Below are 12,442 nucleotides of genomic sequence, written 5' to 3'. Positions count from 1 at the left end.
GAGGAAGGCAATGGCCCTTTAAAGTCAATGCTGAGTCACTGCATAGCGTGTATGAGCGAGCCATCCGATGGACGGAAGAATTGCAGTTTTAACTCCACACAAATTTTACAGGAGGAGCACGTTCTTTTCACATCGAAGTTGACATAGAAGAGCAGAATGCCCGTGTGAGGGTATCCGGGGCCACATTCTCTTTGCCAGGTCGATAATGTATGCTGTATCCAAAGGCAGCCAATTCCATCCTCCAGAGTTGTATTTTGTTAATTCTTGATCTTAGTGCATTTCCGGTTATCCAGCATAAAGGCCACGGAGCGCTGATCGGTTATAAGTGTAAAATGGCCACGAGCGAGAAAATGACTCCATTTATGTACCGCTTCGATGATGGCCGTAGCCTCCTTCTCGACAGGAGGATAATGGAGCTCGCTACCCTGCAAAGTTCTGGACAGAAATGCTACAGGTCGACCACCTTGATTCAAGGTAGCAGAGATCGCCACATGCGATGCATCGCACTCGACACGAAAGGAAGATTTTCATCAATGGAACGAAGCGTGGCTTTTTCCAGTTGTCGCTTGAGGAGGTTGAAAGCTGAAATAGCCGTTGCCTCCAATGGAAATGACTTTGCGTGAAGCAGGGGCTGGATCTTGTCGGAGAAGTGGGGTATCCATTTCGCATAATAGGCGAACATGCCGAGTGCCCGACGAAGAGAGCCGAGATTCGTAGGGGGAGGGAGCTCCTGAAGCAGACGAAGTCGCTCCGGATCCGGTTTGATGACACCATTGCCCACCCAGTAGCCAAGGATGTTGACTAATGGTACTGATTTCACAGATTTGGACTCATTTAAGGTTAAGCTGCGACGACAGAGAACGTCAAAAAATTTCTGGAGATTGGCATCATGCTCCTTCTGGTTATGACCAGCAATGGTGATATTATCTAGATATGGAAAAGTGTCCGTTAAGTTCTCCTGTTTGACTAGGCTATCCATTGCCCGTTGAAAGATGGCCACCCCATTGGTGACCCCAAATGGAAGGCGACAAAACTGGTAAAGCCGACCATTGGCCTCAAAGGCCGTATACTTTTTGTCAGAGTCCTTTAACGGTACTTGATGATATGCGCTCTTTAAATCAAAAGTTGAAAATACCTTGTAGTTGGCAAGGTTATTGACCATGTCATCGATGCGTGGTAGTGGGTAGGCATCCAGGTCGGAATACTGGTTAATAGTTTGCGAGTAATCGATGCAAAGACGTTTCTTGTGTTGCTTCAGAAGATTTTTAATAGTGACGGCTTGAGCCCGCCAGGAAGATGAACATGGCTCAATGATACCATCAGCGAGAAATTTCTGCCTCGATAAAGGCTCGATCATCTCGGCTGAAACGTCATGATTTAGTGACTATGGGCTTACATCGGAGGGAAACATAGAAACATAGAAGATAGGAGCAGGAGTAGGCCATTCGGCCCCTCGAGCCTGCTCCGCCATTCAATGCGATCATGGCTGATCATCCAAATTCAGTACCCGGTACCTGCTTTCTCCTCATACCCCTTGATCCCTTTAGCCTTAAGATTGGCAAACAAGGAGGGCTCGTCGAGCGAAGCCACCGAAAGCGCACAAAACGGTACTTTGGAAATAGTAAGCTCCGGCTTTGACCCTCCAAACTCGAAAGTGAGTCTTTTGTGTTGTTTCTGGAAATCCTGTCCCAGGAGCACATCACTGCATAGGTTCTTGAGCACCCCGAGCCGGGTGGAGAAATAAGTGCGGCCATTGAGAATAAGGTCGACAAGACAAAAGCTGGAAGAATTGGTGGTCAGTGTCGTCAGAGCCATTGCAATTTCCCTGTCCGAGGGGTAAATACGCAGTTTTAACTTACTGACAGCCCGCTCACTAATGAAGTTGTCAGAGCTGCATGAGTCAATTAGTGCACTCAAAATGTGTCCATTTATCGAAACCTTCGTGGCTGCATGGGACAAACTTTGGGGAAAAACAGCTGTGATGGGAGGAGGGGCAGTTTTACCCTTGACAGCTGTAACCTTAGTAGTGGTTCTTGGGGGAGGAGCAGTTTTATAGATAGTAGCTGCAAAATTAACAGGAGCTCTCGACTGGTATACCTTAGAAAAGTGGCCTTTCTTACTAACAGTGGCTCTTGACTGGCAAACCTTAGAAAAGTGACCTTTCTTGCTGCAATGATTGCAGGTCGCGTTACGAGCAGGACAAAATTTCCTATAATGGAACGCTCCTTCACAGAAGAAACACTTCCTTCCAGATTGCCAAGATGCCGCTAGGGCGGGGTTGTCATCAGTGTAGGTTTCTAGGGTAGGGTTGTCATCAGCCGGGTTGGAGTCGTCATCCGTGAGGGCTTCCGCCCGAGGCCTATTGAAAGAGTCACTAAAAGAGATAGCAGCAGCCCGTGCACGTGGTAAAAGATAGGTGTCTGCATTCCTCTTTGCTAAGTCCAGAAAACATGCCTGGTCATAGGCAGCCTATAACTTGAGGGTTTTATTCTCCAACAGACGCTGACGTATGAAGGGAGACGCAATCCCATTAATAAAGGAATCACGAATTAACTCCTCCTGGTACTGCTCAGCTGTAACAGCTTTAAGATTACAACCCTTGCTGAGCCTGCAAAGTTTCTGAAGGAATTCGTCAAGTGATTCCCCGGGTTGTTGTCAAGTTGTGGCCAATAGATGCCGAGAAAAAATTTCATTTGGAGGCTTGACATATAGCTGCTGCAGTATTTGGATAGCGGCGTCATAGTCTACACAGTCTTTGATATAATCAAACACGAGGGGATACGTAATTAGCAAGTATTTCTAATTTATCAGGAACATTTTCACCACACTCCCTGAGGAAGTTGCTGAAAGTACGATACCAGTGTTTCCATACCTTAGCAGCTGTAAGTGAATTCGGGTCCAAGTCAAGACGGGCAGGGCTGAGTAGTTTCTCCATGATGGATCGATTACTTGTCTGAGTTCCCTTCTACGGTTCCAGTCGTAGCTGGCTGTTCCCAAAATCACTCAGAGCATGGAGTCGATATTAAGTTGATTAAATTGACGTAATAAAACTCACTATGCACTTGGTTTGAGCATAAAGCAAGACTTCAATCAACTTGTTTCAGAACATGGAGGGTTAGTTGTACTTCACTAGTTCCTTGTCTTTACAAAATGTTCCTGGCAAGCTGGGGCCAACGCCCGAGTATTTATACTCCTTGGACAGCGCCACCAGCTGGCCGTCCAGTGTTATTTCATAGGTAGTTTCTCGATGAGGAGATTTATGACACCTTCCAATTCACCTGTCTATGACCAGGACAGAAAGACATGGACAACGTAAATGTAAGCAGGTAATTTAACTTAGGATTAATCGGCAGGGAGCTAGAAGCCACAAGTACAAAATTAATCAATCTTGACTGAAACTGAAGTCAAGAAATGCTTTCCCCACAGCATAGTGGTAGCTTGACCTGCGGTTATTTACACTCAGGAGCTTAAAGATGTTGGGAATGCGCCTGTGATAATGTAAATTATACATTGCCTGTTGGAAGAAATAGCCTTAATGAGTATGTCTCATCGCACATTTTATGTTTTTAAATCTCAGGTTCAGGAGAGGAGAGAAACAGGAGTGTGAAATACGTGCAATTAAACTGCAGATGACCCAAAGAAATAGAATTAAATGGTATCTTCTTACTCCTGATCACTTGCTTTAGAGTGTGATGTGTCCAGTCCTTTTCACACTTTTCAGCTTCTGGATCCAAGTCCTGAAAAGCAGCACCTTTCATGAAATTCACTTATTTCAGTGCTGCAGATGCACTTCAGACCACCAAACATCAAACACCAGTTTCTTGTAAACCCAAAGTCTCTGTTCTGTTGTGTTTTTTTGTAAACCTCACTATAAATATAAAAAATTTAGGAGTCTCCTCACCTGAAACCTATTCTTAACAGTTTCCACGCCAGTGGAAAGCAAAGCACGCAAACTATGGCAGTATTCACATTTGGAACAATCGGTACAAAGTCCCAACCTCTGCTCCTGTGAGGCCCAAAAATAGAGGGGCAGGTATTGCATACAAGTTCAGGTTTTTTTGGTAACTGCTCCTCACTTCGGTGAAGATGATTTGGGGAGGGGGTGGCGGGGGCAGGGGGCGAAGAGGAGAACAGATAGCAAATAAATAAATCTAATGGCTAGGACTGCTATATTGTTTAATACAGGAAACTTGGAGTTATCCGGAGGCGAACCGTCCGACAAAAATCAGGAGCCGTTTTTTATTCTTTTCGTTTCTTTTCTTTGCTTTTTTTGAACAGTCAAACTCTGCAAGGTCTGTAGCTAAGCAACAGCTTCAGCTGGAGACGCCACAGAGATGCTTGCCGACTGTTTAGAGGCTGTTGCTAAGCAACAGGGTTTGTTGATTCATACGGAGATGAAAAGCTCCGTATGTTTCAACATTAACTCTGGAGTGTCCGGCAGTTTTGAGGGAACGGCAGCAGCTCGGTCCCGTCGGTGCCGGATAGCACAAAGTTTCTTGTACCACTTTCTTCAATCTAACAATGACTTATTCTGTTCTATTTTTCAGATACACACAAAAGCTAGAAAAGGTGCACTTACCAAACTAGCAGTAAGGGAAGGAGCAGACTGCCCCAGTGTCTGGCTGCGCATGCGGACAAGATTGGTGGTTTCCACTGACTGTTGCCATGATAGCTGAGCAGAAGTGGGTGGAAGAAGATATTTACCTGCAGTTCAAAAAAAAAATTCGACTACAGTCAGTTTTTGCAAGCAACACACATTTCTTTAAAATACAGATCAAGTCCTTGGAAGTAAGAAAGTCTTTTTTACCAAGCTGAAACTGTACACTTGTTTTAATATCCCTTAAATAACAGAAGATAAGATTTTCTTAACATGAGTCATATAATTAGCAAATAGAACGCATCACACAAAAGCAGAAGGAAACCCAAATGGTCGGATTCGGACGTGCGATGGCTCATCCGTGTATAACTGGGGACGTCCAGTGCCTGGTCTGAGCAGAGTTCGCAAATCTCAACGAGGGTGGCAGAAGGATGGCAGACTCCAACTGACTTCACTGCATTTGGGTTCGGTAAAGTTAAAATCAACCAGTGTTCCTGCATCGTTTCCCAACACATGTAAACATGGGACAAAATAGGACTGGGCTTAACTGTATTGCCCCCTCATCAAATAGCCTGGTGACACTGTCTATGCTCACACATGCAGAATGGCAACTTGCAGGAGGTACCATAAGGTGACTGGTGTCAAATTGTAGCCCAGCAAAGAGTTAATGCCTTTAGGGAAGCAGGAAAGGAAAGAAAATTGGCCATTGAAAGGTAAAGCAAAAAGAAAAGTCAAAAGAAAAATTCACAATGTGCAACTAGAAATAGAAATAAACCTGCACATGATCATCATGCTTTTAAATGGAAAACAAGCACAGATACAGGTGACTTAAATAACTCTGATCCTGCAATTCGTTCAAAGGTGGATTTTCCTGCTGTTCACCGATTCCATCCCCCTCTCCGGTCACTGTCTCAAGCTGAACCAGAATGTTTGCAACCTCAGCATTCTATTCAAGCTGATCTTCCATCCCATATCTTCTCCATCAGTACTTCCACCTCCATAACATCACCCACCTCCACCCATAGCTCAGTCCGCCTGCCGCTGAAACCTTCATCCATGCCTACGTCACCTACAGACGCGCCTATTCCAATGCTCGCCTGGCTGGCCTGACTGGTGGAAAAAGTTACTGTGAATGGGTAGCCGGGTGAATGGGTAGCCGGGTGAATGGGTAGCCGGGTGAATGGGTAGCCTAGTGATTATGGTACTGGACTAGCAACCCAGATGTTGAGAGTTCCAATCGCATCATGGCAAGTTATAAAAGTGAAGCCAATAAATCTGCAATTTGTGAACTGCTGTCAGAAAATGTCCAGAAAAGCTGCTGGCTTATTGCACAAGCCCAACTTGTTCACTATTATCCTTGGTGTGGAGATACCAGTGTTGGACTGGGGTGGACAAATGTAAGAAGTCACACAACACTAGGTTATAGTCGAACAGTTTTCAAACTGTTTTCAAATAAAACTGTTGGACTATAACCTGGTGTTGTGTGACTTCTTACTATTATCCTTCAGGGGAAGGACCAGTCACCTCTACTCAATCTGGCCTAAATGTGGTTGACTTTTACTGATTTCAGGGCAACACAGGATGGGCAATACTGCCTTGCGAGTGTCGCAAGAACAAAGTTTAAAAACAACTAGGCAGTGTTTGCGATGGGGAGGATACTGCATACAATTATATAGAATGTACAGCACAGAAACAGGCCATTCGGCCCATGCTTGTGCACGTAGCATTCGTAACAAAATAGATGAGTTAATGGCACAAATAACTACATATGGGTATGATCTTGTGGCCATTACAGAAACATGGCTGCAGGGTGACAATGCCTGGGAATGAAACATACCAGGTTATTTAACGATCAGGAAGGACAGGCAGGAAGGAAGGAGAGGTGGGGTGGCTATGTTAATAAAAGGAAGGAATCACTGCAATACAGAGAAATGATATTGGGTCAAAAGATCAGGATAATGAAACAGTTTGGGTGGAGGTAAAGAATAATAAAGGGGAAAAAAACACTAGTGGGCGTAGTCTATAGGCCTCCGAACAGTGGCAACTCTGTTGGACGGAGTATCAATCAGGAAATAGTTGAGGCTTGTAATAAGGGAACATCTATAATTATGGGGGATTTTAACTATCATATTAATTGGACAAATCAAATTGGGCAGGGCTGCCTTGAGGATGAGTTCATTGAGTGTATTAGGGATGGGTTTCTTGAGCAGTATGTAACTGAACCGACCAGGGGGCAAGCAACCTTAGATCTGGTCCTGTGTAACGAGACAGGATTAATTAAAAATGTCCTAGTAAAGGATCCCCTTGGAATGAGTGACCATAACATGGTTGAATTCCATATTCAATTAGAGGGTGAGAAGGTTGGATCTCAAACAAGCGTGCTAAGCTTGAATAAAGGAGACTATGAAGGTATGAGAGCGGAATTGAGTAGAGTGGATTGGGAAAATAGATTAAAGGGTAAGACGATACATGATCAGTGGTGTACATTTAAGGAGTTATTTTACAACTTCCAAAAAAAATATATTCCACTGAGAAGAAAAGGGTGTAAAAAAAAAGACAGCCATCCGTGGCTAAGTAAAGAAATTAAAGATAGTATTCGACTAAAAACAAGGGCATATAAGGTAGCCAAATCTAGTGGGAGGATAGAGGATTGGGAAAACTTTAAAAGACAGCAAAAAATAACAAAAAGATTGATTAAGAAAGGGAAGATAGATTATGAAAGTAAATTAGCAAAAAATATAAAAACAGATAGTAAGAGTTTTTATAGTTATATAAAAAGAAAAAGGGTGGCTAAAGTAAATGTTGGTCCCTTAGAGGATGACACCGGTAAATTAATGGTGGGAAATATGGAGATGGCAAAAACACAATGAATATTTTATATCAGTCTTTACAGTAGAAGACACTAAGAATATCCCAACACTGGACAAACAGGGGGCTATAGAGGGGGAGGAGCTAAACACGATCAAAATCACTAAGGAAGTGGTACTCGGTAAAATAATGGGACTCAAGGCGGATAAATCACCTGGACCTGATGGCTTACATCCTAGGGTCTTGAGGGAAGTGGCGGTAGGGATTGTGGATGCATTGGTAATAATTTTCCAAAACTCCCTGGACTCGGCATTGGTCCCGGCAGACTGGAAAACTGCTAATGTGACACCCTTATTTAAAAAGGGCAGTAGACAGAAGACTGGAAACTATAGCCTGGTTAGCCTAACATCTGTGGTAGGTAAAATTTTGGAGTCCATTATTAAGGAGACAGTAACAGGGCATTTGGATAATCATAATTTAATAGGACAAAGTCAGCATGGTTTTATGAAGGGGAAGTCATGTTTGACAAATTTGCTGGAGTTCTTTGAGGAAGTAACATATAGGGTGGATAAAGGGGAACCAGTGGACGTACTGTATTTAGACTTCCAAAAGGCACTTGACAAGGTGCCACACAAAAGATTATTGCTTAAGATGAAAGATCACGGGATTGGGGGTAATATTCTGGCATGGATAGAGGATTGGCTATCTAACAGAAGGCAGAGAGTTGGGATAAATGGTTCATTCTCAGACTGGCAATCAGTAACTAGTGGTGTTCCGCAGGGGTCAGTGCTGGGTCCCCAACTCTTTACAATCTATATTAACGATTTGGAGGAGGGGACCGAGTGTAACATATCAAAGTTTGCAGATGATACTAAGATGGGAGGGAAAGTAGTGAGTGAGGAGGACATAAAAAACCTGCAAGGGGACATAAACAGGCTAAGTAAGTGGGCAGAGATTTGGCAGATGGAATACAATACTGGAAAGTGTGAGGTTATGCACTTTGGCAGGAAAAATCGTAGAGCAAGTTATTATCTTAATGGCAAGAAACTGGAAAGTACTGAAGTACAAAGGGATCTGGGGGTCCTGGTGCACGAAACTCTAAAGGTTAGTATGCAGGTGCAGCAAGTGATTAAGAAGGCCAATGGAATGTTGGCTTTCATTGCTAGGGGGATAGAATATAAAAATAGGGAGGTATTGCTTCAGTTGTACAAGGTATTGGTGAGACCGCACCTGGAATACTGCATGCAGTTTTGGTGTCCATACTTAAGAAAAGACATACTTGCTCTCGAGTCAGTACAAAGAAGGTTCACTCGGTTAATCCCGGGGATGAGGGGATGGACATATGAGGAGAGGTTGAGTAGATTGGGACTCTACTCATTGGAGTTCAGAAGAATGAGAGGCGATCTTATTGAAACATATAAGATTGTGAAGGGGTTGGATCGGGTGGATGCGGGGAGGATGTTCCCGATGATGGGTGAAACTAGAACTAGGGGGCATAGTCTTAGAATAAGGGGCTGCTCTTTCAAAACTGAGATGAGGAGGAACTACTTCACTCAGAGGGTGGTAGGTCCATGGAATATGCTGCCCCAAAAAGCTGTAGAAGCTACATCATTACATAAATTTAAAACAGAAATAGACAGTTTCCTAGAAGTAAAGGGAATTAAGGGCTACGGGGAGCGGGCAGGAATTTGGACATGAGTCTAGGTTCGGATCGGACATGGCCCTGTGGGTAGCGGAGCGGGCCCAGGGGCCGTGTAGCCTGATCCTGCTCCTATTTCGTGTGTCTAATTCGGTTAGATTCAGGAGATGGTTCTGTGATAGTAGATTGGCGGTTAGGATCAGATCAGCCATGATCTTATTGAATGGCGGAGCAGGCTCGAGGGGCCGATTGGCCTACTCCTGCTCCTATTTCTTATGTTCTTATGTTCTTAACCCAAACACGAGCATCCTCCCACCCCTCTTCATCTAACCCCGTCAGCATTCTAGGGATATAGGTTCGGGAGCTCAGGATACCAAGGTTGTGAACAGTCTGGTTCAACCTGAGACAGTGGTCAGGGAGGAAGTTGGGAGTCAGTGGCAGCGGTATGGAATTTGTGGCAGGGTCCAAAGATAATGGCTTCAGGTGATCCCAGTGTTCAGGTGGAGGAAACTGCAGCTCATCCAAGACTGGAGTTCAGTTCAGCAAGCATTAAAATTCTGATAACTCAATAAACCAATGTATTTAAAATCACACTTTTGAAACTTGTGCTACTGGGGTATTTTAATTTGTAAAAGGTTATTAAAAAAACATATGAACATGTAGAGATTTGAGTTTAACTTGCACCTGTGCCTATGGAATCCCACTGTCCACCATATCACTGAATTCTGCCCTCTGATTTGTTAAAAACTAGCTACGAAAGACTGATTTTTAAGCCAATCCACGCTAAGAACATTAGCAGAGTTTAAATTAAATAGTTGGGGCGGGGGGGGGGGGGGGGGCAGGTGAGCGGGAATTTAAAAAGTCAATGAGAAATGAGAAACCAATAGAGCAGGATAGAGATGGGGGAGATAATAACCAGTGTGACACGAAGGGACAGAATGTTTAAAAATAAGAGCGCAACAGAAAATGGGGCTAAAACAAGGAGAAATGGTAAAAAGACAAAGTTAAAAGCTCTGTATCTGAATGCACGCAGCATTCATAACAAGATAGATGAGCGGACGGCACAAATAGATACAAATGGGTATAATCTGATCGCCATTACACAGACGTGGTTGCAAGGTGATCAGGGCTGGGAACTGCATTTTCCCGGGTATTTGACAATTCGGAAGGGTAGACAGAAAGGAAAGGGAGGTGGGGTGGCTTTGTTGGTAAAGGATGGGATCAGTGCAGTGGTGAGAAGTGATATTGGCTCAGAAGATCAAGGTGTAGAATCGGTTTGGGCTGAGATAAAAAATAATAAAGGGGAAAAGTCTCTGGTGGGCGTAGTCTACAGGCCCCCGAACAGTAGCAATACTATTGGACAGAGAAACATAGAAGATAGGGGCAGGAGTAGGCCATTTGGCCCCTCGAGCCTGCTCCGCCATTCAATGCGATCATGGCTGATCATCCAAATTCAGTACCCTGTCCCTGCTTTCTCCCCATACCCCTTGATCCCTTTGGTCTTAAGAAATATATCCAACTCCTTCTTGAATATATTTAAGAGAATTGGCCTCTACTGCCTTCTGTGGTAGAGAATTCCACAGGTTCACCACTCTCTGGGTGAAGAAATTCCTCCTCATCTCTGTCCTAAATGGCTTACCCCTTATCCTTAATGTGGAGATGCCAGTGTTGGACTGGGGTGGACAAATGTAAGAAGTCACACAACACCAGGTTATAGTCCAACAGCTTTATTTGAAATCACAAGCTTTCGGAGCGCTGCTCCTTCGTCTGGTGTTGTGTCACCCTTATCCTTAGACTGTGACCCCTGGTTCTGGACTCCCCGACCATCAGGGACATCCTTCCTGCATCTACTCTGTCCAGTCTTGTCAGAATTTTATAAGTTTCGATGAGATCACCTCTCATTCTTCTAAACTCCAGCGAGTACAAGCCCAATCGACACAATCTCTCCTCATACGTCATTCCTGCCATCCCAGGTATCAGCCTGTTGAATCTTCGCTGAACTCCTTCCATGGCAAGAACATCCTTCCTCAGATAAGGTGACCAAAACTGCACACAATACTCCAGATGTCGTCTCACCAAGGCCCTGTACAACTGCAGCAAGACATCCTTGTTCCTGTACTCAAACCCTCTCGCTACGAAGGCCAACATACCATTTGCCTTCTTAACCACCTGCTGCACCTGCATGCTTACCTTCAGCGACTGGTGCACAAGCACACCCAGGTCTCGTTGCACTTCCCCTTTTCCCAATCTAGTGCCATTCAGATAATAATCTGCCTTCCTGTTTTTGACACCAAAGTGGATAACCTCGCATTTATCCACGTTATATTGCATCTGCTATGCTTCTACCCAATCACCCAACCTGCCCAAATCATCCTGGAGCTTCTCGGCATCCTCCTCGCAGCACACACACCCACCCAGCTTTGTGTCGTCTGCAAACTTGGAGATATTACATCTAGTTCCCTTGTCTAGATCATCATTAATATATATTGTGAATAGCTGGGGTCCAAGGACTGATCCCTGCGGTACCCCACTAGTCACTGCCTGCCACTCGGAAAAAGACCCGTTTATTCCAACTCTTTGCTTTCTGTCTGCCAACCAGTTCTTTATCCAAGTCAATACCTTGCCCCCAATCCCATGTGCCTTAACTTTACACGCTAATCTCTTACGTGGAACCTTATCGAAAGCCTTCTGAAAGTCCAAATACGCCATGTCCACTAGTTCTCCCTTATCTATTTTACCAGTTACATCCTCAAAAAATTCCAGTAGATTAGTCAAGCACGATTCACCTTTTGTAAATCCATGTTGACTTTGTCCGATCCTGTCACTGTTTTCCAAGTGCTCTGCTATGACATCTTTTATAATGGACTCTAGCATTTTCCCCACTACCGATGTCAGGCTTACCAGTCTGTAATTCCCCGTTTTCTCTCTACCACCTTTTCTGAATGGTGGAGTAACATTAGCTACCCTCCAATCCATGGGTACTGTTCCAGATTCCAATGAATGTTGGAAGATGATCAGCAATGCATCTACTATTTCTAGTGCCACTTCCTTAAGTACCCTAGGATGTAGATTATCAGGCCCTGGAGATTTTTCGGCCTCCAATCCCGTCAATTTCCCCAACACCATTTCCCTACAAATACGGATTTCTTTCAGTTCCTCCCTTTCATCAGACCCTATGTTCCCCGACATCTCTGGGAGGTTATTTGCGTCCTCCTTTGTGAAGACAGAACCAAAATATGTATTTAATTGGTCTGCCATTTCTTTGTTCCCCATTATAAATTCCCCTGATTCAGACTGCAAGGGACCTACGCTTGACTTCACCAATCTTTTTCTCTTCACATATCTATAAAAGCTTTTACAGTCAGTTTTTATGTTTTCTGCAAGTTTACTCTCATATT

General features: G+C 44.2%; 1 protein-coding gene across 6 annotated transcripts in view; it reads right to left on the bottom strand.

Moving 5' to 3' along the window:
• Positions 1–12,442, bottom strand: part of mast4 (microtubule associated serine/threonine kinase family member 4) — a 571,101-nt gene that overhangs the window by 400,297 nt on the left and 158,362 nt on the right. For all 6 annotated transcript variants that reach the window (XM_085981755.1, XM_085981763.1, XM_085981673.1 and 3 more), the window contains exon 3: positions 4,580–4,704. In XM_085981755.1, the coding sequence (XP_085837881.1) occupies positions 4,580–4,704 (125 nt within the window). The remainder of the gene's footprint in view (positions 1–4,579; positions 4,705–12,442) is intronic.

Source organism: Somniosus microcephalus, chromosome 1 (genome assembly GCF_052327205.1).
Source record: "Somniosus microcephalus isolate GS21.2 chromosome 1, FLI_Smic_1.0, whole genome shotgun sequence".
Taxonomy (NCBI): domain Eukaryota; kingdom Metazoa; phylum Chordata; class Chondrichthyes; order Squaliformes; family Somniosidae; genus Somniosus; species Somniosus microcephalus.
The sequence above is the reverse complement of the archived record's forward strand: the minus strand, read 5'-3'. Positions and strand labels throughout refer to the sequence as shown.